Genomic DNA, 25,827 nt, shown 5'->3' on the forward strand with positions numbered 1-25,827 from the left:
GTAAAACAACATGAAAAAGCCTATGAAACACAAAGGAAGGGAAAAAGCACAAATGGCCAAGCCTGCCTAGATCCTTCTTTGTTACAAAAATGCAAGGCCAATATGACTTTTTTTCTAATTGCTTCCCCTAAAATAGGGGGCTGGATAGAGACTCTTGTTGGATGTCACCCGAAGTTTAAGCTGCATGTAAGTAGGAACTGGTGTTTTCTCCACTGAATGTACTGGGTCAGGAAAATCTCTTTATAGGTGTGATGCTGTGTTAACTTGGACTTCTACACTGAAGAACTACTGCTAATGATTTCCTGCCTTGTCCTAAAGGAGTCCTTTAGTATAAAACAAGGGGAGTAGAACCTCAGCAGGATGTCATCAGCTAAGAAGCTGTTGGACTCGTACAGTTTTACAAATTCTGCTGACAGGTCCTAATATCTCCCATCTTAGAGCTGCTATCTATACTTCACTAGCTCAACATGGCACTCTTGCTATGCTCCTCTTTAGGAGTATTGCATTCATGCTGCTGTGTGCAGGAGTTCCTGAGCTGATGTCCCACTGAGAGCAGCATGTGTGGGATGTGTTTAGAACTCTGTACTTCCATGACTATTTCAAGCCAGGTCCCTTTCCCCACTGTGTTTTCTCTGAACTCTGTGTTAACCTCCATGTTACGTAGAACAGACTCAAAAGCTCCAGGTCTGAAGGCAGTTCTGGCCATCAAATAAAAGGAGGGAGGAATAAGAGTGTGTGAATATGCCCTGTTCATTTTCTGCCTATTTTTTTTTTTTAATGCAACTTCAAAGGAGCCTCCTTTTCCATAAACCAGGGCACTGATTTCAAGCTTTTTGCTGCCCTTCTGATCTGGGAGGACTTTCTTGGCATTGCTTCTTGCTCTGCAGAAATCCAGCCCTAGCTGCTTTGATTGCATGTTAAGTAATCACTTAAACAACTGATTTTTGTTAGCAGACATTCAGAGTGGATAACAATCCTAGTCATTCCAAGGGGAACGTCTGTTTGGACCCTAATGCCTGTAGAATATGACAGGGTATGACTTCATTTGTAAACAAAGATGTTTCAATCTACCAAGGGATATTGCTTCCTTTATGGATGTGCTGGCTTTTTTCACCAATATTCCCTTTAATGACCTGAGCAGAACAAAGTATTCACTCAGTTAATGTCTGTAACAGTGAGAAGGGTGCAGTCTGAGGCTGGTCTTCGTTTGGAGCTGCTCAATGTCAGTATTCAACTTTTCTCCCTTGCCTTTGTCTAAGCACAGATCTGAGCCCAATGTTACTTTACTAGAACACTGCAAAAAGATGTTTTCTCTCATCCTGTGGATAAAAGAGGCATTTCAAAGGTTGCTTTTAGGACAGTGAAGCAGAAGAATAAAAGGGAAGTGGGTCAGGCTGATTTTAGTGACACCATCTGGCGTCCAGAACATCTGTGTCAGAAGGTCAGATGCAGTGAAGTCCAGACACTTGCATTCCTTCAGAGTGGGGCTGTAGACCACAGCCCTGTATCCCACCCACGGTCACCTTCTGGGCTCTTCCAGAAAACGTGCTTTCATTGCAATGATTGAACAAAGCAACTTGTGCATGTATCAGTATTATTGGGTCAAATTGTCTCTTCTTTACTCATATTAACTAGATTTTCCTTTAAATATAAAGTGAGGGAGGGAAACTCCGTTTCCATATCACGAAACAAAAGAAAATTGACTTTTTATGATGGATGTTTTTATTTTTAAGAAAAAGAAATTGGATTTGTCTGACAATGCATGTAACTCGTTTGTTTGTATTTTTTTTCAGACTTTGGAAACAATGGATACAGGAAAACCTTTTCTGCAGGCTTACTTCATTGACCTGGAAGGCTGTATAAAGACACTCCGATATTATGCTGGATGGGCTGATAAAATCCAGGGCAGGACTATCCCAGTGGGTAAGTTCCTTCATACCCAAAATCATGGCTAGAAAGGGATCAGGCTTGACTGGGCAGGTGAGAGGCATGGAAAGATCTGCTTCTGAAAACTGGTTCATGATGCATTTTTAAGTAGGTATCTTCTGAGATTTCAACCCCCAGGAGGACTAGGAATGCCTGGAAAATAATGATGCACTTGTTTGTTTTTAACAGAAAAAGCCTTTTGTTGTTAGTATTCAGACTAATTCTTCTAGAGAAAACCCACATGTTGTAGGGGAGTTTGTTCATTAGCTATCTCTGAAATAGAGTAAGATGCCAGAGAGTGTAAGGACAGAGGTTTCTAGAAAAGAATGTATGGAGGTAGCAGAGCTTGTGCTACCAGATGCCACAGAGATGTGGGGAAAAAGGTTGATGTGGAATCCAGCTTCACCTCCCAACTCACTGATGTTCTATCCCAGTGCTGGACTCACAGATGTCTTACAAAATGGTGTGGTATTTTTTCTTAATTATTAATAGGAGAGGCTCTGAAATCCTTGTTTCCTTAGGATCCAAAGTGCTTGGTTCTTGGAAGGACCTTGTCAAATGTTCTGATACTTGAAAGAGTTTTTGCTTTTCCAAAAGATCTTCTAGATTGCAGACCTAGAGCAGTCACACTGCATTCTTTGATCTATTCTCAAATGGATCCTCATATATTTGAGGTCACCCAGAGGTGTGTTTTAAGGTCAACAGATATAGGATTCTTTGTCTAATGTGGTTTTGGATCTCTCTCAAACTTCTTTGTTTGCAGTCATCTTAACTGTTCCTTTAGAGGCAAAGGTTTTTTTACTTTTTTTCCTTGATTCTTTTGTTTTGCAGATGAAAACTTTGTCTGTTTCACTAGGCACGAACCGATGGGTGTTTGTGGAGCTATAACTCCAGTAAGTAGCAGCAATGGTACTCTTGGAAATGGAGGAAATACATGTGCACTTTCCTATCTTGTACTGCAGCCATTTGCTTCCTAGTTAAGTGCAGCTGTTCTGCAGTGAACTCCCATTTCAGTTGCTTGATGTAGTTTCTTGTTTTACCCCCATGCCAATTGCTCTTGGCAGTGCAAAATCCTCTGCAATGGAAGGGTGGGTCTTCTAATCAGTTGCTCTGTTCCTCTCTAAGGATGACAGCAGTCACCAGAGACCAGTCAGAGCTCTCTGACTCTTCGACTGCTAGGACAACCATCTTGTCATTACATGTGCTAGCTTCTTGCTGCCTAGAGCTGATGCATAGTTTTGAGTTTTAAATCATATCCATTATTAATAACTGCTGGCTGTTCTGAGTTTGCTGTGATTAAATCTCGCTGAATGCAGTTTTTCTTTGAGGTCTCTTTCTCTGCTGAGGGGACAGCGTGGCTAGTTCTTGGAATAACTCCAGTTCTAGTATCTGCTGCTTGCTCTGTTTAAACAGACAACCAGAAAGACTTTACAGCTACATGGGAGACATGGTTTGTTTCTGTCTGGTTGTAAAATGCTTTGAACGTGGTATCCTCTAGGCCATGAAGCAAGTGGTGTTGTGCCAAGATTCTTTGGATACTTGGATCAGTGGAGTCCATGGAATATTTTGACCACTGGGATCAAGTTATAGGGGAGATAGGATAAAATGCATATGTGGTTTGGGATTTTCTGGGTCCTGGAGGTACCAGCTCTGGAACAATTCCCAAAGACATTTGGAGGAATTCTACCTTTTCCTTCAGCTGGACTGAGCTTGTAAACCTGGTGGTAAGGTGGTGCCATCTATTTTGCCCTATGAGGGTGAGGCAAACTGGGAGACAGGTGATATGTATTAGACATTTGTCTTAATGACATCTGTACAGCTTTTCTGCATGAACAAACATGAACAAAGTGCCTGCTTGTAAGCAACTACAATTTCTGGCTTGATATCAAAACATCAGGTTTATCACCAATGATCATCAGTGTTATAAATTTAATTGATCACCAATTAAAAGGTGTTTTCCTGTCATATTTTGGCACTCAGCACTGCTTTCAGAAATGATCACTTCAAAAGCCTGCACGTAGGATGCTTTGGAGGGCCACTGTAAGGGGAAATAGTGGGACTCCTACTATTTCAGGTGGGCCTTACACTAGCAATAAATACAATAGTAAGACCAAACTTTCCTCAAGTTCAACATTGTTTGCAAAAAGCATGATTGGGGTCAACAAAGCCACATCTGTCTCCAGTTTACTTAGAACAATTCCTCTTCAAAATTTTTTTTCTCTAGTTTGATCTCTAACATCAACAGTCAGTGGATGTGATTACTCCAACCTGATATAAAGGCATTTGTCACTGTTCTGCATGTCTCCCTTGGCCCAATTAACAGCCCTCTTTTAACTGAGGCTTGACTGTACTTAAAAGTGCCATTGCTAAGAAGGTTAGTTTTAGAAGGTGCATCGTATGACTGAATTCTGTCCCAAGGTGATATTGCCAGGCAGCCTTCATATCTTTTTCTAGCTGTTACTTTCACCAGCCATTCTGCAACAGAAAGGTCTCAGTGGAATTTTGTGTGCTCTGAAAGTGTAGAAAAGTATCAAAGATGCCGGTGGCCCAAGGTAAGAGTTCAGGCCTTTGAGAAGGCTTAGGAGAAGAAGACAAACGGGTAAAACATAGAACATGGCCACTGGATAGATCACTGAAATGAAGCAGGTCTGGCGAAGGGGGAGAGAGAAGCTGAAGAACAGCACGTTAATTGAAGTTCCACTTTGTCTGATGACTGCTGGGTTACAGCAGAACTCATCTCTTAAAACCTACACTGCTAATTTATTTGTAAGTGTGAAATTTTGGATTCCTAACGTACTTGGCTTCTTTGTTGCTAGCTGAAGGCCCACGGCTTGAGGCTTGACAAGAAGTCCCCTTATTGTTGGCCTGCTTCCATCATCCCTAAAGCAGCATTAATTATTTTTAATGAAGAAATCCTTTCTGCTGCCAAATGACCTTTACTGAGATTCAATGTGAGCTAGATTTTTCCACTTCTTGCTTCTGCTCCAAGATTTACAAATACACATGACCATGAAACAGATTAGCACAGAGGAAACTGATGTGGACTTGTTCCCGATTCCAAATAAGAAAACTAATTGGAAACAAGTGTTTTACAGAATGAAGGGAGAATAAGAGCTGCCCTGGACTTCCATGACTGAGCAATCCACTGAAGTTTTCTAATTATAAACCTGGAAATACTATGTAACTCCTCAGAGAATAGCTAACATGGAAAACTGAGTTTCTTTCACTGAGCAGTTTCACTCCATAATTCTCCTGCATAAAGACTCCATACAAAAGTGGTACGTCATAACACTGCCTCCACCATGGTTTCTGTGAACAGACAAATACTTACACAAGGTGTGATCAGACTTCTGTGAACGATGAGGTCGCATCGTGCTAAGATTTGTTCTACTTACAGGGTTAACTTGAGGACTGCCAACAATACTTGGGATCTCAGTGGGGTAGAGGAAGATGTACTCTGTAGTCCAAAAAACTGCAGTATTGTAAACAAACATTTTTCTTAATGGCTGTGCTCCCAGATGCTGGTTTCCCCCTGAGCTGTCTGAAGGTGGGGGAAATGTTGCATGGAATTGAGTAGGTGGCTGATCTGAGTGACCTTGTGTTCCTGCAGTGGAACTTCCCATTGCTGATGCTGGTTTGGAAGATGGCACCAGCGCTGTGTTGTGGAAACACTTTGGTTATTAAGCCAGCTGAACAAACTCCCCTCACATCGCTGTACATTGGCTCACTGGTTAAGGAGGTAAGGAAATCTGAGTAACGCACCTAGGTACTGTTCTTTTAAGACTGTAAGAATTTGAGTTGTCTGTGTAGGTTTGAAAGATGTTAAATATTCAATGAGGTGTGAGAATGACCTTTATTTCTGCCTCTTTTTCAAAAGGTCTTGATTGACAGGAGCTAGATGGAAGGTAACAGGCTACAGAACTTGTAGGATTTCCTCTTTCTTTATGAAGCTGCTGATGCCTTTATTTTTCTTCCTTGTCTTTTGCTTTCCCAATTGAGGGAAAGATTGCAGCTGTTTTATTGGACAATGGGACAAAAAGTACGATAGACAGCAGTGAGCATTTAAGTGAGATAATAACTAATTGTGAGCAAAAACTAAAAGGTTTTGAGGTAAGCTTTTGCCTCTCAACTGGAAAAGTCTGTTTGTTAGAATCATCATTAGACTGAGCCTCTCTGTTCTTGGCTTAGATTGAGAGAAAACAGAAGAATATGTTAATAGTTAACACCTAGGAGTTCTTTGCCTGCAGAGGAAGCATAAAAGCACTTCCACTTAAGTATCTCCTGCAGCTAATTGACTTGATAAGATTACACAAGTTAAGTGAGCACAGGGTGCAGTTGTCCTGCCATGGAGCTGGTCTTTTGTATGTCGTTCTGACATATACCTCTTCAAACACTTGTATGGCATTCCCCCACAAAAAGCAGCTCCATTCTGGTAATACTAATATTTTGTGCTGAAGTCCAAGCTGTCCATTTCTTGCACTTTGAGACAGAGATACAGTTAGAGCAGAATAATTTGATTTGAATGTGCCCCTTTCTCCACCCAAAAATCAGCTGAACTCCTTGCAGGTTTATAGAAGAACAAGTTCAATATTTTTTAATCTTTAAAAGGATGCAGGTGATCTTAATACATGAGCAGAGCTACGTGTTTGGTTGAGTGGAACAATGTAAGGCCAGCCGAAATGTTTTGGCTTTCATTTTTGTGGAGAAACAGGAAAAATACTTAGCTCAGGGTGACCTGAACCAATTTTTTGCTTCCTTGTGGCTTTGCTGCTGACTCCAAATGCCATTACTTGCACAGTTTGACATTCAGGTTTTTCTTTGAAAACTCATTAGCCAAAATGCAAACTCTATTGAACTGTCATTTGTCATTATCATGTGCATAGTAGATTCAGGTTGTCCTTCTGAGGGGCAGAAAACCAAAAATCTTACCAAAGTAATTTTTTGTGAGATAGAAGGAAACTGAAATAACAGTTTATGTACTGTACTAGGAAGGAGCAGCTTTGTTTGAGATTTTATGTGGAAAGGACAAAAGGAATGAAGTGGACATTTAATATCCTGTCATGCCACTGTTAGTAAATGCAGGGAAAACAGCTTTTGCAATCAGTGGTAAGGAAGGGCTAGCTTAGAAGGGCTTAATCCTTGAAACTATTATTTCAGGAAGTAAAGAACAGACCAGTAAGTCCCACACTTCCCCTTGTGCTAGAATTTCATCTAAAGTTTTACCATTTGTCTCTTTTGGCAAAATTACTGTTTGGCTAATCTAGGTTGTGAATGTGGTGGAAACTGGCATAAGTCTGTTACCGTCCGCTCTTGTATTCCTATTTTATTAGCCCCATCATCTAGCGAGGTTTTACTGACTTCTTAATCCCTCTGGCCCCTGAAGAGCCACAAATGTCAGCCTTTGTTCAAAACAAACTTTCATTCAGTTACCTCTTGGCTTCCTCTGCACAGCAGTACCTGGGGGCTGAGTTCGGCCAGGTTTGCTCTCGTTTGATTTGACACTGGGACTCCTCCAAGAATTCTCACTGAACCCTGGCATTTCCTAGGCATGGCTGTTATTTTCACCCACATCTATTTCAGCTGGTAGCACACAGCCATGTTACTGGAAAGTCTGGAAAACTCTGATCTGTGTAGTTTGGGCTCCTTGTCTGCAACTTGCAGTTTTTAAGTGCTGCGTACACTTTGAAGTACTTTCTGTAACATGCCTAGTGAATTATACTTTTTTTTTGCATACTGTTTCTTGTATGTTTGTAGGGAAATGTATTTTTGTGCCCTTAACCTGATTTTAGTGAGATTAGTAAATTCAGGTGGTGCTGTTAATCATTAAAGGCTAAAGTGTTTTGCTCACTTCTGTGAGACTACATAAAGGAGTTTTGCACAGCCTTCCTAGAAATGCTATAGAAATGTTTGCAAGTGAAATGATGTAGAAATTAGTGTGGTTGTTTTTTAGGGTTGGTCTTCATCTGTAAGAATACAGAATACATAATAAGAATACAATAAGAATTCAAGCATCTTGAGATCAGAACTGCAGCTCTCAGGGGTGCAGAGGGGCTTCAGAGTGCTCAAAATCCCTCTCTACAGAGCTGTATTTAACCTTCGTTTTAGGTGGGTTTCCCTCCAGGTGTGGTGAACATTGTGCCAGGCTACGGCCCCACAGCTGGAGCAGCCATCTCTACCCATCAGAGCATTGATAAAATTGCTTTTACTGGATCAACAAAGGTAGGTGATGGATTCCTCATAAAACACCTACTGTGCCTCTTCTGCATTCTCCTCTAAGGCAGCAATAGTAATAGACAATACCAATGAAATATCAGCAATTTCCAGCACTGTCTTCCATCACATTCCTTGAGACAGGATTTCTCAGAAGTGTTCAGGATTTTTCTAGGTCAGGTCCATCTGTTTTTACTACCAGTTCTTGCACCAGATTTTGCCAAACTGTCACGTTTCTGGGAACTGTAATAGATGTTCAGACACAAGGTAAGGCAGTCTACAGGAGAGGCTGGCAGTTACTTAACATCATGTCATTGACCTGATGGAGCTTCTGGATAAGTTTGGCTGCTAATCCTGCACTGCATATGTGTGTAACTGGAAAACATGTCAGTCAGAGCCCTGAACAATTCTTCCTTGGCTTTAGTTACCTCTGAGGAGTTAAGTCTTAAATGAAAACATGGCCCTGTGCCTGTGACTTCCTCCACTGATGTGGATGGGATTAACATTTGAGTGTCTTTTGAGACCTGCACAGTAAAGCACCTTTCTATTTGTTTTTTCCCTGTAAATAGCTACAGCTGTCTTGCTTAGGAGAGGACTGGAGGTGAGACCTCTGCAAAATCAGACACCTACAGCCATCTTCCTCTGTGCCTGTGTGAGGGAACAGAATGCATGGCTTGGCCTAGCTAAAGATCTGAGTACAGCTGTGACATGTGTGAATTTGTCTCTAGTAATCACTGCTGCAATTTCTCAAAGATATGCTTATAAATGACTGTTTTTCCACTCACCATTCTAGATTTTTCTTGCAGTGTTTTCATACACCCTGAGGAAGGAGCAGTGTGCTAAGAATGCAAATGCTAACAGTTCAGCTGGGGCGAGCACAGTCTCTTCACTTTTATTTCCTTGAATAATGTCATTCTTATGATCACTTGATGACTTCATCCGTTCTGATGCCTATACTCGTAATTGCGGAGTGTAATCAAATTACTTAATTATTTCTAATTACCTTGAGTGGAATTCCTGGTCAGTAGGGTAAATCACTCAATGCTCCAAAGCCATTGCGTTTAGCAACAGTACCATCTAGTGGCTTTGTGTGCACACTAACCGCTTAACCCCGAGGAGGAGGTGTGTTAAGCTTCCATTTCTGTTTAGAAGTAATGGGAACAAATGTGAACGCGATAAAGTAAAAGTTCCCAATGAGCTTTTACTCTCTTGATAGTTGGCCTAATCTCGGAGCTTATCCATATGCATCTTATCTCCAAATCCCAGATCATAAACTTTTAGCCCAGATTAGATGCTGGCTGTGTGAAAACCAATAGAGCTTTATAGACTCATCCAACCCACATGAGTCTGTTTGGGTTTTAATGAAAAAGGAATATACGGTGGATTAGGGGCAGAAGGAAAACCTCAGCTGCTGGAACCTATGGGCGAAAAACTCCTATAGGTGCTGTGCTTGTCTTTCTAATCCATGGGTGTGCAGGAAACACCGAGGGAGATGGATTCTTTGCTAATGCATGTGTAATTTAGAAGTGTTTTCTTCCTCCTCCACCCATCTGTGAGTTCAGCTGCACCTCTGCAGTATTTGCAGCATAACGCTACTGTTTCTGAGCCAGGAAGTAAAGCTAATTCAAAATACATTTTGACTTAGTTTTTAAGCCCCAGCTTGGACTCAGCGCCAGCCTGAAAATGCTGATGACAGACTAGCCTCCATGAGAGCTTTCCCATCTAGATTTCTTCCTTTCCCCTCAGTTTAACTTGTTCTTCTTTGGGCAGCTAGCTTGTAGTGATACTTCTCATGAAACTGTGTTCATCTGCAGCATGATGCATCACTTTATTTCTTCTGTCTGTAGGGCTAGGCTCCTGAGAGACTAGAACTGATCTGTACTGCTACATTCAGGATTCTTGAGTTATGAAGGCAAACCATGAGAAATGTTGACCTAGAATTGCCAGCTAGCTGCCTCACAGAGGCATAGAATGGTTTAGGTTGGAGGGAAACATTGAAGATCATTTAGTTCCAACCTTCCTGCCATGGACAGGGCTGCCAACCACTAGATCAGGCTGTTCCATATCCCATCCAACCTGGCCTTGAATGCCTCCAGGGATGGTGCATCCACAATGTTTTTGTGCAACCTGTTCCAGTGCCTGACCACCCTGTGAGTAAAACATTTCTTTGTAACATCTCACCTAAATCTCCTCTCTTCTAGTTTAAAGCCATTTCTCCTTGTCCTGTCGCTATCCAACTGTATACAAAGTTGGTCCTTTTCTTGCTTGTAACCTCCCTTCAGGTACTGGAAGGCTGCAGTGAAGTCTCCCCTCATTGAGCCCTCTCTTGTCCAAGCTAAACAAGCCCATCTCCCAACCTTTCTTTGTATGAGAGGCACTTCAGCCTTTTGGTCATCTCTAGCTTTCCTCTGGACCTGCTCTAACACCTTCACATCCTCCCTGTACTGGGCACCTCAGACTTGGACACAGTACTCCAGATGGGGCCATACAAGGGCAGAATATAGGGGGACAATCCCCTCCCTCTCCCTGTTGACCACTCATGTTGATGCAGCCCAGGATACTGTTGGCTTTCTGGGCTGCAGTGCACATTGCTGACTCACATCCAGCTTCTTGTCCACCAGGACCCCACAGTCATCTGCAGGAAAGTTTTCACTGAGTTCTTCTCCCAGTCACTACTCATATCTGGTTTTGCCTCAACCAGAGTGCTGCTCCTTGCACTTGGCCTTGTTCAGGCTTATTGGATTTTCACGTGCCCACTTTTTGAGCATGTCCAGGTCCCTCTGAGTGACATCCATTCCTTCTTTTGTGTCAACTACACCACTCAGCTTGATGTCATCGCATGCTTTCCTTGCTCACAGCTGCACTGCAGGGCGATAATACTTCTAGGCAGAAATGAAGTTGACTGCCATGTGCTAAGGTAAGATACAAAAAAAAAAGCAGTTGCAAAATGAAGTCACACTTAAAATGAACTGCTTAACAACTGAAACTCCCAAAATGTTTAATTCATACTGTCTCTAATAAAATTAGATTCCTATGTTGGCATTCTCAGATACTGTCTAGGAAGGGATGTGGCTCAACCTAAATGGTCAGAAAGATGTAGGTTTTTTTCCTGGACAACCTGGTTTAAATGAGTGGCAGCCCTGTCTGTAGCAGGAGAGTTGAAACTAAATGATCCTGAGGGTCTCTTCCAATCAAAGCCATTCTATGGCTCTCAAAGTGTCTAAATGTCTCCATAGGTTTCTGGTTTGGAAGTGGTAACATGGTGAGAACTGACTTCTCCTGCATTGTAAAGTTCTATCTGAAGAAGCTGAATTCCTGATTTTTAACAGTTAACACTTCACACGTAATCCTTAAAGCCTCACTGAGTGCCAGTGCTGCTCATTAGCTTGCACAGGGTAGGAAATACCTTGTTCTGCAGCTGTGGGTAGCAGGTAACTTTAGAATGCAGTTCCTGAAGGTCTCTCATGTAACCCATCATTTGAGATCTACCTAAAGCAGGCATTCATTCTGGGGCTGGTTTTGACCCAGCTTGTCACAGCAGTGGGAAACTCAAACCATTTAAGATTGCTATCGCTGACTTCTGCCTGCTTCAGCCACCCACTGGGCTCTTTGACCTTTTTTTGGTGCCACACTTCACATATTTAAGACTTTTAGGGGAAACTGCCCATGGCCTTTCTTTGTCTCAACGTTGCAGGTTGGAAAACTGATCAAGGAAGCTGCTTCTAAAAGCAACCTCAAAAGGGTGACGTTAGAACTCGGAGGAAAAAACCCCTGCATTGTGTGTGCAGATGCAGACTGTAAGTATTGGCTGCTGTGTTTATTTGCTGTAAGAGACAATGTGGTGTTCTGTTTGCCTCTGCTGTCCTTTGGCAGCTAGCAGGGGTGATGTTTGCCACTGCCTCCACCCCAAAGGCTGGAGGAAACCCTTGCTCAGGAGCAGGATGACCTTGTGCTGCACTTGAGCTGCTCCCATTGTGGGGCCCATTCCCATGAAAAATGAAGATACTTCACTACCTTCCCTGGGGATGGCTGTAGTTGCAGATAAATCTTGTATTTGTGCGTGTCTGCTGTTGTGGTACCTTCTCTTTGGTTTGTGGTACAGCAGAGCAAAGTGGTGGGGAAAGCAGCTGCCTAAAATACAGTCCCCCTGCAGGCATTCATATGACAGGAGAATTCCATAGGACTTGATCTAATCTAGCTTTCACCTCCATCCTGGGAGCCTGCACAGCTCATTTCACACAATACACTGTGACTTTTGCATTAGTGAGGAACACTAGGAGATGTGTAAACTGTGCCTACCAAAATGATTTGAAAATTCTGTTTGGCTTGGGAAAAATACTCTCCACAGCAGTGCTGTGGGGATTGAATGTCAGAGTTATTTGTTCCACGTGATAACTGAGTATTGTGAGGAGCTGGTCTGAGATGGTTGTACAACAGAAGGACACGTTGCTTTCTAAACAGTCAAGTGCTGAAATAAGTCCTTGGAAACTTGCATGGTATCTAGAAATCTGAATTCCCACAGTGGAGAGAAACTGATTATTGCCCTCAGTGAGTCCTTATGGAAGAAGATACCTGAGGCTGTGACAAACTAGACTCCAAGACAAAAGACAGGAAAGGGGGTGGAAATTATGAAAGAACTGGTTTGAGGGTAGAGTGAGCCCTTGTGAGTGCCTTCAGTGGGTGTGAACCATTGTCAGCACTTTTTGAGGAGGCTTTCTGCAGATAAATGGGACCAAAAGCGACTCTGAGGACTCTGAAAAGCTGAAGCTGTGCGTGTGGTAATGCTTTCCCCTCCTGGCTGTGTTGCAGTGGACTTGGCAGTGGAATGTGCCCATCAAGGTGTGTTCTTCAATCAAGGGCAGTGCTGCACAGCTGCCTCACGAGTGTTTGTGGAAGAGCAGATATACCCAGAGTTTGTCAAGCGCAGTGTGGAGTATGCCAAGAAGAGACTTGTTGGAGACCCCTTTGATGCCAGAACTGAGCAAGGGCCCCAGGTAACAGTGTGCCTGAGAGCAGTTGTTGCTTGTTTTCTGTTGTTGTTGTTGTTTTTATTCAATTTTCCCTCTGTAAATATTATCCTTGTGAAATGTGGTCCCAGCAGAAGCTTGTGAGGGTGAGTAACGTATCATGGCTTTATTTTTTTTTCTCTATTTTAAATATCAATTGATCAAAACCGTTAAAGTGTTGTGTTTTAGTTTTTTAAACACAAATGTATTTAATTCACTTCTTATCCAGCGTTATGGAGGGGGTTGCCTCCCTGGTACAGTAATACAAAGCATGTTCCAGTGAGGAACAGCAATGCACAGATGGGTGCAGCTGCAGAGGCAACCATTCCAGCTACTTGGCTGCATTTGGCTATGCTGTTGATGACAAGTAGTTAAAACCCAGAGAATCCTGAGTCCCCACTTTCCCTCTCCTCCTCTGCCTTGCTTCTGATCCTTTGGAGGGGTTTCAGCTGAATTAGCAGGAAGAACCATTCCAAGCTGATGTTGCAAACAGTTTTGTCAGTGCTGCCAGAGCCTTCGTGTTATTTCTTCCTTCCAAGGAGATCCAAGCTGAAGTCAAGAGCTCTGGAGGAGGGTGATCCTTGAGTCAGATCTTCTGTAGGGCCACTGTGCTTCCAAAAATAAAGGGAGAATCCCAGAAAGCTATAGCCCAAGTCTCCTGCTCGTAGTACAACATAGATTTTCCCTTTCAGAGAAGGGATGACTGTAGGGACATCTGCTTTCTCTTGCCTGGATCTTTGTGCCCATTCACACATCCATGCATGGAAGAACTTAAATGTGTGCCTTCTTGAAAGGGGAATAAAATAGTGTACATCTCCAGGTCAGGCTGGGGCTGCATCTTTCTCTGTAAAAGGCCTAGGAAGGAGATGTCAAATTGCTCAGCATTCGCAGGTAAATAATGCCTTGTTGGGACTTGCTTCAGCAGAGGTGAGCTGATCCTCTGACAGTTTCAGTGTGTTCTCATAAGAGCTCTCAGCTTTTTAGATTTGTTAGTTTTATATAACATAATCCTAAGCCTTACCCAGCTTTTGGTAGGAGTTACTGGCTGTTTATTTCAGTTCATCTATGCCCTTGGTGCTTGCCAGGCTGACAGAGCACACTGCTGCCATTGCTACATACACAGGGTAGCAGTAAATACAAAGAATCTGGTCAGGTTATAAATATGGTCCATATATCCTCTTCTCCTTCTGGCTTACCTGTTACCCTTGTAGCTAGCAGAGACATCACCCTATATGCACATGCTTGAAGTTCTCTGTGTGCAGTTCTTGAGCCCAAGATGGGAAAGTGTTGAGAAAGTGGAAGGAAACTGTTGAACGCAAAGCTTTCATGTGGCTCTGGTGCAAAGAAACAACCACTTCCTCTGCAGTTATGGTTTCTCTCCCTTTTATGATGCAACGTACAGAAATTCAAGCAGAAGAAAAATGATGCAGTGTCACAAGGGCTTAAAATATTTCTGAAAGCAGCGGAGATTCACACCTGCCCACCAAGCTACTGTTGAACTGTAAAGTTTCCAGATTTCTCTGTACGTGCAGTAACCTGCTGCACTGGGAGGATGGGGGTTATTTTAAACTGGTGGAGAAGGGAAGAGTCACCAGGAAAACAAAACATCTTTCTTCATTTTTCTCCTCATCTCCCTGCTTTAGGGCTCAGCTCAGGTCCAGGTTGTTGTTTTACTCTCCTTCTGTGGGATAGCTTATGCAGCGTTGCCAAAACCATACAGAGGCTGCTGTATAGGCCTTGTTCTGGGATGATCACTAATGATGCTAACTGGGTAAAGGAGTTGGATCCTGACTTTAGGCTGTGATGTTGGTAGCCTGTGGTCCGTTTTGTCCTTCACCAGCTTCAAGTGCTTCTAGCCAGACAACAGGACCAGAAACTTTGATGCAGGGTGTGTGAAATAGGAGGTACTCTGCAGTGTCAGTGTTCAGTTAGTGTTCTGTGAAAGCAAACCACCCCGTGGCTCAGCTTAACAATAAGGAGCTGCTGGAACCACCTGGAGCAGGGCAGTCGGGATGATAGATAGTAGTATTCCTGAAGAGCTTGATGCAGGCTAATCCTGAAAAATTGGTGCTGTCTGCAGCTGCTCCTTCCTATATTGTACTGTTCTTATAACATAGCTTGAGGAGCTGCCTGGTTCAGGTCTGAACCAGCCTTTTTGGAAGTGGGGAAGAAACATTTTACTCAGATCATTTTCCTGATGTGGGTTTCTGTGCACTGGTATGGATGCTGGTGGCATGGGTGTGGGGAAAATACTGTGTCAGCTGCAGTATTGGATTATGCTGTTATAAACTGCACTTCTCTGATCAAATTTAAACAGTATTAAACTTAAGTAGAAATGAGGCATGGTTTCTGATGTGACTTCTCCAAAACTTGTGTGTCTGACTGTGTGGGCTGGCTGGGATTCAAAGGACACCACAAGATACCTGAGGGGTGATCAGGACTGTTTGAGTAAGGTGCCAACCTCAAGTAACAGACCAAGGGCACTTCTTAACTTCAGCTTCCTGTGAACTGTGTCATGGGAAATAATAAAGTAAGTCTGCACAGATGACAAGTTAGTTAACTGGGGCACTGATGAAGCTGTGAACAGCAGAGTGCATTACATAAGAAGATCCTAATGGACTAGAGCAGGGTTTAAATCTGAAAGAGGCTAGGCTAGCTTTGTTGCTGTAAAAACCTCAAATAGTGAGGTCTGTGGGGCATGGTCTACAGGAAGAAAACAAGCACTCAAACTGCTCTGTGGCATTTGCTAGCTGGAAATTATTCAGCCTGAGCCCTGTGATGAGAATTTTAGGACAGTGAATTCGTTTTTTGATCACTGACATGTGTGTACATTAGAATTAAAACATGAAAGTAGGGAATGTATGTGGAAAGGGCACGGGGCAAGCAGTCTATGGAGCACAGTTGTGGGGTTATTCTGTAGGATTACAAATGCTAGGTTTGGGAAAGGAGCATCTGCTTCTCACAGTTTTGACTTGAATGAAGCAAGACTCGAAGAGGTGGGGGTTCTCAGCATTATGGTGATCTTTGAAAGCCTTCTCTTTTGAATGAGTTGGACAAAAAAAAAAGTAGAATTTGCTCTATCAGATCATGTGTTTTTAATAGAAGGCAATACTGAAACCATAAATAATAGTAAAGCATGGGACAGAACTTAAACAAGCTTTGCAAGCTTTAGTTACAATGACAAACAGTTCCACCCTTGCATGTCATTTTTACAAATGTTTTCTTTCCCCAGTGTCTTTTAATCTAACTATAGTTTGCCTTGCAACAAGTTACAGCTGTATAAATATCCTTGTTTTGTTTTCTGTGATGTGAAGTGGATGAACTGGATTGGTCTGGATCACAGACATGCCACGATGGAAAGCAGTTGCAGATATTTTCAAATTATTTACACTTGGCAACTAGGCAACGAGACAAATAGGCAATATGCATGACACCTGCCAAACTTACTGTGTGACACCCCGTGTCCAACACCAGGGCACACATTTCCTCATGCAGTGGCATACATCAGGTGTTTTCTTGGGTAGCACCTTAACACGTGAGGGAACGTGAGCACTCAGTACAAGCAGTCCACAGTGCGTGTGATGTTCACATCTGTGTGACAGGAGATGTACTGTTCTCTGTTCTCACTGTGTACCAGAAGTGCCCCAAGGACACCCTCCTGAAGCTTTGATATTTGTCTAAAAGCACGAAAACTTGGATTGCGTGTGGCCAGGATTAACAAGGGACAGGATATAGTCTGTAATCTGGAGGAGTCAAATGTGAAATGCTCCATGTAAACAGTCTCATCTGGCAACTGGCCCTGCCAAAATTAAAACAGATGTCTAGGGAGGAGCACTGAACCAGTACAAGCATTTGGTGATAACTGGCATTCAGAATAACCACCCAGGCTGCCAGGCATCCCTGAGCCAGTGGCAGTCTTGTATTTAATTAACCACCATGGATGTGTTGGTTTTTGTGTTAGTTTTATGGGGTTTTTAGCATCTTCCGAAGTATTTTACCATCTGCAGCTTGCTGTAGTAAGGTGTTGCATTGCTTAATTGTGCATCTTTGCAGAGATGCATCCATTTCTTTGAAACCTGACTATACTACTCTGTGGTTCTATACCTCCAACACAATGTTGCTGGTCAGAAGTGATCTCTGAGTTTATGAAGTGATATCTCCTGCCAGTTCAGAGAACCAGAAGATGCTGTGTTGCCTACTGGTCTCTGAGGTCCTTGAAAGAAAGATGATTCTGTTTTTAAAAACAGAATGTAGTGCAACTACTGCACTGAAGTTATCCCAGTACTAGGGCTTATCTTTGCGCAGTGGATAATGGAAGAACTGGAACAGTAACACCTGTTTTCTTTTTGGGTCTGACAGATTGACCAAAGCCAGTTTGATAAGATCCTGGAGCTGATTGAAAGTGGGAAGAAAGAAGGTGCTAAGCTGGAGTGTGGTGGTCTTGCCATTGAAGACAGAGGCCTGTTTATAAAACCCACTGTGTTTTCAGAGGTCACTGACAACATGCGTATCGCCAAAGAAGAGGTACAGTACAAGACATTTCAACCTTTAGAGGCATTTTCTCCTTTGAATGGAAAGTCAGCAGTAAGAAAAGATGTATGGACACAGTTTGAAGTGAAAACCTGAAAGGAAAATAGAAATTTCACGTATTTCTTAACACAGTACACTAAGAGCAGTAAAATATGTATTCTGCTGGTGGAGCATCTGCAAGGTAAGCTTCAGTCAGGGGTAGTACAGGGCTGAGGGTGGGGATGTGAGAGGAGGAAAAGAACAGCGCAGGCAAAAACACTGGCAAAGTATTTTAGCAGCATCTTGGGTCTTTTTGCCTGATTAATGGCATGTCTGCTTGCCAGTCATTTCTAGTGTATTACTGCTTTTCTTCATTTTATTTTATTTCCCAAAAGGAAAACAGTAGCCTTGTGGGTGTATTCACTGTGCAGTAATAAACCTATGGAAACCTATATCAAATAAATAAACCTATGTAACACTGCCCGAAAGCTTTCAGATCTCACTTCCAGACCACTTTGTTGTAACACAGAATATAAGCAAGCACCTCACCTGGATACACCTGCTATGAAAGCTGTTTCCGCACAGTGCTGATAGTGGTTTATGACAGAATCCATGACTATAAAGGTCTGTAAAGGTAACTGGGGTGGTATCAGGCTGGAGCAATTCTGCATTCTTTGTCCCATAGTTTGAAAGGTTTCCTGAAGACAGATAGGTGCTGATACTCCATATAGGCTGTGCTGAGTGCTCTTCTGCACTGCCTGCTGGATGGACTTGAAATTGGTCAGCACTGGTACAGGCTGATCCTAGGTGACAAAGTGCAGTGAGTGTAGGAAAGTGGAACAAAAACTCCTGTACATGATGCTGGTGGGAAGGGAAGGAAGGATCCTGCTATACTGCCACTGAAAACCAATTTTTCAATGAGTGTTAGCGTCTGAAATAATCTCAGATTCATTTCCCATGGTGAAATCCCCTGAGGCGGACTATTTTTTTCCAATTTGAAATATGGTTGAAGCCAGCAAAATGCAGATCTGACAGTCTGACTTCCATTATTCATATGCAGAAAAATTGAACAAGCTGCATGTAATTAGATCCTGTGATATTCCTTTGAAATGTAGTTAATTTACTTTTCATCATGTTCCCCAGTGGAAAATAAGTCGATGCTAAAGTCCAACTGGCACTCTAAGGAACCTGGGGAAGATATCAGTCAGTCTGGGCACGAGTTACATTCTAAAAATAGAGGGAAAGAAAAGCTGAAAATCCCATGACAGGCCTTTTTTAATGAACTGTCTCCAAATCCCAGGCTGTGATTCATGAGGCTTATCCAGTTTCATTCATATATGGTTGTGTTGCAAATACATGTTCTTTACCTAGGAACAGGGCTCCAGTTCAACACCTGGATCTTGCAAAAAGGGGGAAAAAAAAAGCTTAGGAACACTTGTGTGTGCCTGAAGGCCAGGCACAGTCCTGGTCTGGCTCTCAGGCTGGCACAAGTGAGACTTCCTCTCACCTTTGGTGGAGGATTATTGTATTCCCAGACTGTGCTAGCCAGAATGGTGCCCAACGTTTAGGACTATGCTTGATGGGAGATTCTGTCCCAGAAATGGGGAAATATAGCGTGTGCTGGCAGCTTTTGTTCTGACAACTTGTGATGCCAAGTTTCTGGTCAAACACATCCTTCAAAAATGCACTGTGTGCAAATTAACTGCATACACTGGCAAAAGTGAAGTTAAAGAAAACTTGCAACGCTTGAAATACACTAATCACTTCTTGACTTTTTGAAACTTGTCCAGGTCTAACTCTGCTTATTTTGACTTTTTGTAGCTGATCTGTTAGTTGTGGCTTCTGGCATTTATTAACTACTCCAGCACATCGCTGCATTTTCTTTGAATTCAGTTTAATTAGTAGTTTTCAAGAGAGTCTTCTAGCCAATTCCTGAAGGTTATGAAATGTGTATAATGTTTCAATTACGGTATCCAAACAGAGCTTCTGATTGCTTCAAAATTACCATGAGTAGCAAAGGCTTTCTTACACTGATCTTTAATTGATGTGCAGATTTTTGGGCCGGTTCAGCCAATTATGAAGTTCAAGAGTATAGAAGAGGTCATAAGAAGAGCCAACAGTACTGAGTATGGACTCACTGCTGCAGTGTTCACAAAGAATCTGGACAGAGCATTAACGTTAGCTTCTGCTTTGCAGTCAGGAACTGTCTGGTAAGCAGGATGGAATGAGTTTAACCTGGTGTTTTGTTTGCTGGGAGTGTGAAGGGCTGTGTAATCTGTGAACCTGTGTAAGTGCTGGAGGTCAGATTCATCAGCCCCTTTAATTCTTGATACTCTGCTCAAAAGCAGTGTCCATTCATCTAACTAAAGTGGTGAGGACCAGATGGTCTGGCATGAAGTGGTATGTTTGTTAATTCAGTCACTGCAGTTCTTCACTTCTGGAACGTTCTGAAAATGAAAGGGTCTTGCCAACTTCCACTGAACGTGATGCCTTCCAAAACCATGTTATGTAGGAAAAAGGCAACTACGATCTTAAGGCAGCATCAGAAGGGGTCTTGCACAAATCAGTGCGGGCAGTAGGTGGCATCATACCACTGTCAGAAAGATAAGCAGGTATTTTTTTTCTTACAATATTTCTTATGTTGAAACAATTTTGAAAATGGAATATTGATTATTATTTTTATTATTATTATTATTTTCCCCAAGAAAGACAGGAATTTGATCTGGTCTAATTTTACGCATGCAAAGGAATAATTTCAGGACTTTGTGCCAGGAGAATCTACCTCTGAAAAATACATACAAAGCAAGATGTAGAGCTTTGAAGGATATGCATGCTGTACATACATGAAGGTGCAGTGCTACAGCACCAAGCCATGCCTGCCTCTCTTCATTTCATCTCACTGAGTTGCTGAGGAAGTATCTGCTTTAGCTCTTTCTACCCAGTGCCTATTGGAAGGGTAGAAGAATTTCTTTTTTACTGCAACACAAGTGTCTCATACAGGCCAGCTATTTCTCTGTACCTGGAAGTGGGTGGTGAGTGTTTAGTCAGGTTTTACAGTAAACACACTTATTTAAGAATCATAGAATGGTTTGGGTAGGAGGGGACCTTAAGGATCATCTAGTTTCAACCCCAGGTGTGCTTCATTAAATTAGGGGCCAGGCTGGGCTTTCAGATACCCCTAAGCACAACCCTAACAAGCATGAAATCCTGCTCGTGTGAATGTCTTAGTCATTAGAGGCTAGGAAGTTGAGACATGAGCCAAACTCAGAATCAAACATCTTCCATTTCTGTAGATTTCTATAGTAAATTAACTGTATAAAGAGAAAAGTGACAGACTTGAGCCTTTTTTTGTGAAGTTGCTCTTGTCATCACCTTACTTCTCCTCGGTATTGTCTTTTATTGTCTATTGTCTCATTACAATGGTAAACCGTTGACAACAACTGATGTTTTTGTTGTAGGATCAACTGTTACAATGCTCTGTATGCACAGGCTCCTTTTGGTGGCTTTAAAATGTCAGGAAATGGCAGAGAACTGTAAGTTTTGTTCAGTATTTTATTTGTTAGTGGTAAACGCAGTAATGTTTGTGACTTGCTGTTGATGTTGCTGAATTTGCTTTTGAGCTATAGGCCTACAGCCTGCTATGCAGGTTGGTGCTAGGCCAGTACAGCGTGGATGGAAAGCACAGCTATGGGAGTACAAGCAGTTGCCTTCAGGATTACCTTCATCTGCTTTGTAAAATCCTAATGACAGTCAGTTCCACTTGTAAGCCTTTGTGCTTACTGCTGTGGTCATTTCTTCTATGACTTATCAGAATAGTGTTCAGTTTTCACTCGTCTGAGAGTCACAAGATCTCACATTGTCAATTACTGTGGCCAGAAGCATTCAAAGCTTTTTCTGTGACAGGGTGTAGTTGTACATATGTATGTGAATGTATGTCATGATTATTAGACACAGTGAGGCAAAATGTTATCTTTCAGGTCAGATGTTAGTGGCCTACAGCAGTATCTACAGCAGCTGTTGATCTGTGTCTAAGATGCACTTGCACAGAAACCTCTTCAGTGCACAGTAATGCACTACAATTGTTTGTCCCTTTCTCTTTTCTTTTCCAGTGGTGAATATGCTTTGGCAGAATATACTGAAGTGAAAACAGTCACCATCAAACTCTCCCAGAAGAGTCCATGAAAACAGGAGGCCTAAAAATGCTGACATTCTGAATGTGACACAATGGGGACGTGTTCAGAGCAAGTGGGAGGGGAGGGGTAGGAAAGAAAACGGAAATACCTAACTTTATTCCTCTAGAATCACTGAATCTACTGGACTCCATTTTGTCAACTGGCTCTCTGAAAACTGATTTAACCGACCCTACTGGCAGCACAGCACACACTTGTGCTGTACAAGTCCCTGGCTTCACACTCATCTGCTGGCTGTGGCTAAGATGCTCATCAGTCACAGCATTAGCAAGACATCTGCTTTCAAACTGTACCCCTGAAGGACCTGGACATCAATGGCATGTTAGAGACTTCTGGTCCCATTAGCAATTAGTTTGATTGTGAAACAATTAGTTTGATTGTTAAACTTCTTCAGACGTGTATGGGTTTCACTTGGTATAAATGGACTTGAGTGGTAGAGCGATACAACTGACATAAGTGGAGTTTGTGTGAAGACTGCAGCTGGAGTTTAGATGGGAGTGCAAGTTTTCATGGAAGGATCTGTAAAGAAATGCTGTTTGAAAGAGCTATCTTGGTCTCTCTAATTTTACATGCATCTTACATGCATCTTCCACGTGGGTGATATTCTAGCCCTGAATGAAGTTGATGGGAGTTTCTTAGAGGATTCCTCTGGGGCCTCTATGTCACCCGACAGAGCTAGACTTTAAAGTGTCCTTTGAACCTGGTGTGCACACATCACACGTGCTGTAAATGCAAGTTACAGACTTGCTAGCCCTTCTGGCTCCCACTGAGTCACAATTGTATCTCATATCTTCACTGTAGCACTTTTTGCAAGAGGATTTTGCACTGTACTTAAGGTGATGATACAGAGTAGAATTCTGAACATGTAGCATGGTGGATACCCCATGGAAAACACCCTGTGCCAGCCCTCCGATCTCGGAGAGGGAGCAGAAGAGCTGTAAGAGGCTGTCCTCTCTCTTTCTCTGTGTGAACATCTCTTCATTTGTTTGAGCCAGAGCTATCGTTGTGAGAGTAAAGCTTAGAAGTTCTTCTCCCTGCTTTTCTTGTGCATGTAGCTTAAAATGGATTCCTGGAAGTACAGTATGAAGAGGCAGGTGCTCCTGAGCCCATACCGAATGCTAAGCGTGTAGGTGTACAAGTGAGTTAGCCTGGAATAAGCAATGGCTGGACTTAAATGTGTCAGCACTTTGCAGTAAGAGTTGTCCTCCTGTAGCCATTCCTTTGCTGAGGAATAAACTGCCTTACAGTTGTGTAAGCGTGCACATCCACAAACAGCAGCCATGGAGAGGCTGTCACATCAACTTCATGCCTTAGAATCCCCTGCAGGAATTTCTTTGCATGCCCAGATGTTGCTTACGACGAGCTTAGTGAAAAGCCACCTACTGTCCTCAGTTCCTGGCTTCATCTCTTTCCCACCCTTGCTCCTGATTGTGTACTGGAGAACCACTTGCAAACACATGAGAAGCTCTACAGGAGCTGTGAGCATGCAGGATTTAGCCGTGCCAGCTGGCTAGGAGGTTCATCTGCTCTTGTTCAGCTCATCCTCTGAAAGCAAAGCGAGGCAGGTTCCTTATGGCACATCAACAGTTCTGCATGGAGCACTGAAGACCATTGCCTGGAGTTTTCTGGGCAATCAGGGCTTGAAGCAGAAACGAAGGTCTAACTGTTCTCTGATGCACACAGGATCTTGAGCAGTAACTTCTGTGATCAGAAAGCTGCCAGTAACGAGTTCAATTGCACGAGTGGATGTTTTTTCAGAAGGGGGAAGGAAGGTGGGCGATGGTAAGTTAAGGAAGGAGTTTGCATGGGCCTAAACTTCCTTATTAGTTTGCACTTCAACACTGCTTAATGACTCAAACGACATACCTCCAGCAGCTGTGCCGGGCTGAGTGCCTGCCCTGCCTGATGCCAGGCAGCCACATCTCCCCATCCAGCCAAGGACGTGTCCTCCCTCACCCCACCAAAGGCCAAATGGGAACATTGTAAATAAGCTTCTAGTTTTGTAACACGCTTAAAACGCCTTCTCAGACAAACGTTTTACTTTTGCCTGCCAGATGGTGTCCTGGGGCTGCAGCCAGGCAGCAGGGAGGTAAGGCAAACAGTGAAAGGCCGGTGATTGATTTCCGTGTATCTCCATATTCACTTCTGATAAACAGTGCTCAATACTGAAATCATTTGAAATCATCCTTGCAATCCTAGTATTCTGGCTTTATATGTATAATATATATTTCATCTGTTTTTTTTCCCATATCAAGTTGTTAAGAAGTCAGCATATCTCTTACTGTATAAATCAGGGTTTGACTCTACACACTGAATTTTCTAAATTATATAACGCTAGACACTAACTTTAAAATAACCCCTTAGAGGGTATATATTCTTCCATTGCACAGTATGGCTTTCATGAAATACTGCTTCTTTATTAAAAAGAAAAAAAAAAACCAACAAAACTATATTTATAAATTAGGATACAGGTAATCTAATGTATTTTTATAGCCAAGGGTACATGAAAATGCTACGTTTAAACTTCAAACTTCTTGTATATATTTAGACTATGGGTATCTTTTTGTAATAGTTCTCATTCCTAATAAATGTTTAACTTGGTGGAACAGTTTCTGCGTGCCATGCATTGGTGGGGCTCAGAGTAAGAAAGGGGAGTGGGAAGCTTCTCCTCACTGCACTCACTTGACCAGAGAAGTACCTTCAGTACCTATTTCTGCTGTTAGTGCCTCAGGATAACTCCAACCCCTCTTGTGCACACATTAGACCCTGGAGAGCTTGAAGGCACTGCAGATCACACTTCCCTAAGCCCTCTGAGACACAGCCACAGCTGTATGGCTGCACCGTGATGCGAGTTATGTGAGTATTCACCGTTTATGTGAGGCATAAAGGACGGCAGATGCAACAGAAGGTGCAGGGGGCCCCCAACAGGCGGCCGCAGCCAGATGCGGATGAACGGGCGTCTGAACGCATTTAAAGCGCCAGTGAAGGTCCATCTTCGCTGTGTCTTCATAATCACGGCCAAAAAAAAAAAAAACAAACCCCAAAAACCACCGCACAACAAAACTCAGCGAACAGATTCGACTTCTTCCAAGAGCCCCCATCTCTTCGTTTGCTCCAAGGAAGGACCGCCGTGTGCCGTCCAAGGGAGCGTCACGGCTGTGTTTATCCCGGCCGGGAGCAGCCGGCTCCGGGGATCCGAACGAGGAGCAGCCTTCGCAAAACAGATCTCGGCTTGGGCCGCGCCTCGAGCACGGATCCGAGCGGCGAAACACCCGCGTGGCTGAGAGATGGCGGTGCATCCCCTCCGCCTCCGGAGTCCCCAGAATTTCATAAAGCTAAAGCGGTGTAAGCACGCGGAGGGCGGGCACCTGAACGATGGCAACGGGGAACGAGCAGCGGGGGCAGCCCCGCGGTCCCTCACGGTGCCCCCACGGCGGGAAAGGGCCGCTCCCACACGGGCCGCCAAGCGGGTTCCGGGCGGGACGCGGCCCCGACCGCGCCCTGACCGCGGCTGCCGGGCGGGCCCAGCCGGGGCCGGTGGCGGAGGAGGCGCCGCGCTGCTGCCCCGCTCCTTTTCCTTTCTTCCTCCCTCCGCCTCCCGCGCCGCACAGCGAGGCGGCCCGAGGAGGAGGAGGAGGAGGAGGAGGAGGTACAGCTGCCCGTGCCACGGCGCAACCCCGACTGCGGGGGGGGGGGGGGGGGGCTGTGGGGGGTGGTATCACGGAGAAAAGCTTCGGAGAAAAAGTTGGGAGCGAAGTCGCGCTGTCGCCCCGCGCTGCTTCATTCCTCCCCACCCTCCCCCCCCCCCCCCCGGGACAACGCGGGCAGAGCTGCAGTGATCCGCGCTTCCTGGTGAGTTGCGCGCTCCGGGCGCATCGCTTCTCGCTCTCCGTCGTCCGCGGTTGTTTCCCCCCCCCCCCCCCCACGGGTTCCCCACCTTAATCAAAACGCGGTCACGGAGGCTCGGGAGAGGCGTTGGCAATACA

General features: G+C 43.6%; 1 protein-coding gene across 1 annotated transcript in view; it reads left to right on the plus strand.

Annotated features, from left to right (window-relative positions):
• The window catches only part of ALDH1A3 (aldehyde dehydrogenase 1 family member A3), a 32,601-nt gene extending 10,189 nt beyond the window's left edge, over window positions 1–22,412 (plus strand). The window contains exons 4-13 of the mRNA XM_065734034.1: window positions 1,794–1,923; window positions 2,758–2,819; window positions 5,537–5,665; window positions 8,032–8,145; window positions 11,831–11,933; window positions 12,946–13,130; window positions 17,502–17,666; window positions 19,704–19,861; window positions 21,110–21,184; window positions 21,761–22,412. Of these exons, the coding sequence (XP_065590106.1) occupies window positions 1,794–1,923; window positions 2,758–2,819; window positions 5,537–5,665; window positions 8,032–8,145; window positions 11,831–11,933; window positions 12,946–13,130; window positions 17,502–17,666; window positions 19,704–19,861; window positions 21,110–21,184; window positions 21,761–21,833 (1,194 nt within the window). The 3' untranslated portion in view covers window positions 21,834–22,412. The remainder of the gene's footprint in view (window positions 1–1,793; window positions 1,924–2,757; window positions 2,820–5,536; window positions 5,666–8,031; window positions 8,146–11,830; window positions 11,934–12,945; window positions 13,131–17,501; window positions 17,667–19,703; window positions 19,862–21,109; window positions 21,185–21,760) is intronic.
• The last annotated feature ends 3,415 nt before the right edge of the window (window positions 22,413–25,827 follow it).

The sequence above is a fragment of the Cyrtonyx montezumae genome, unplaced genomic scaffold (assembly GCF_038088225.1).
Source record: "Cyrtonyx montezumae isolate F1298 unplaced genomic scaffold, pur_monq_1.0 scaffold_17, whole genome shotgun sequence".
NCBI classification, from domain to species: Eukaryota; Metazoa; Chordata; class Aves; order Galliformes; family Odontophoridae; genus Cyrtonyx; species Cyrtonyx montezumae.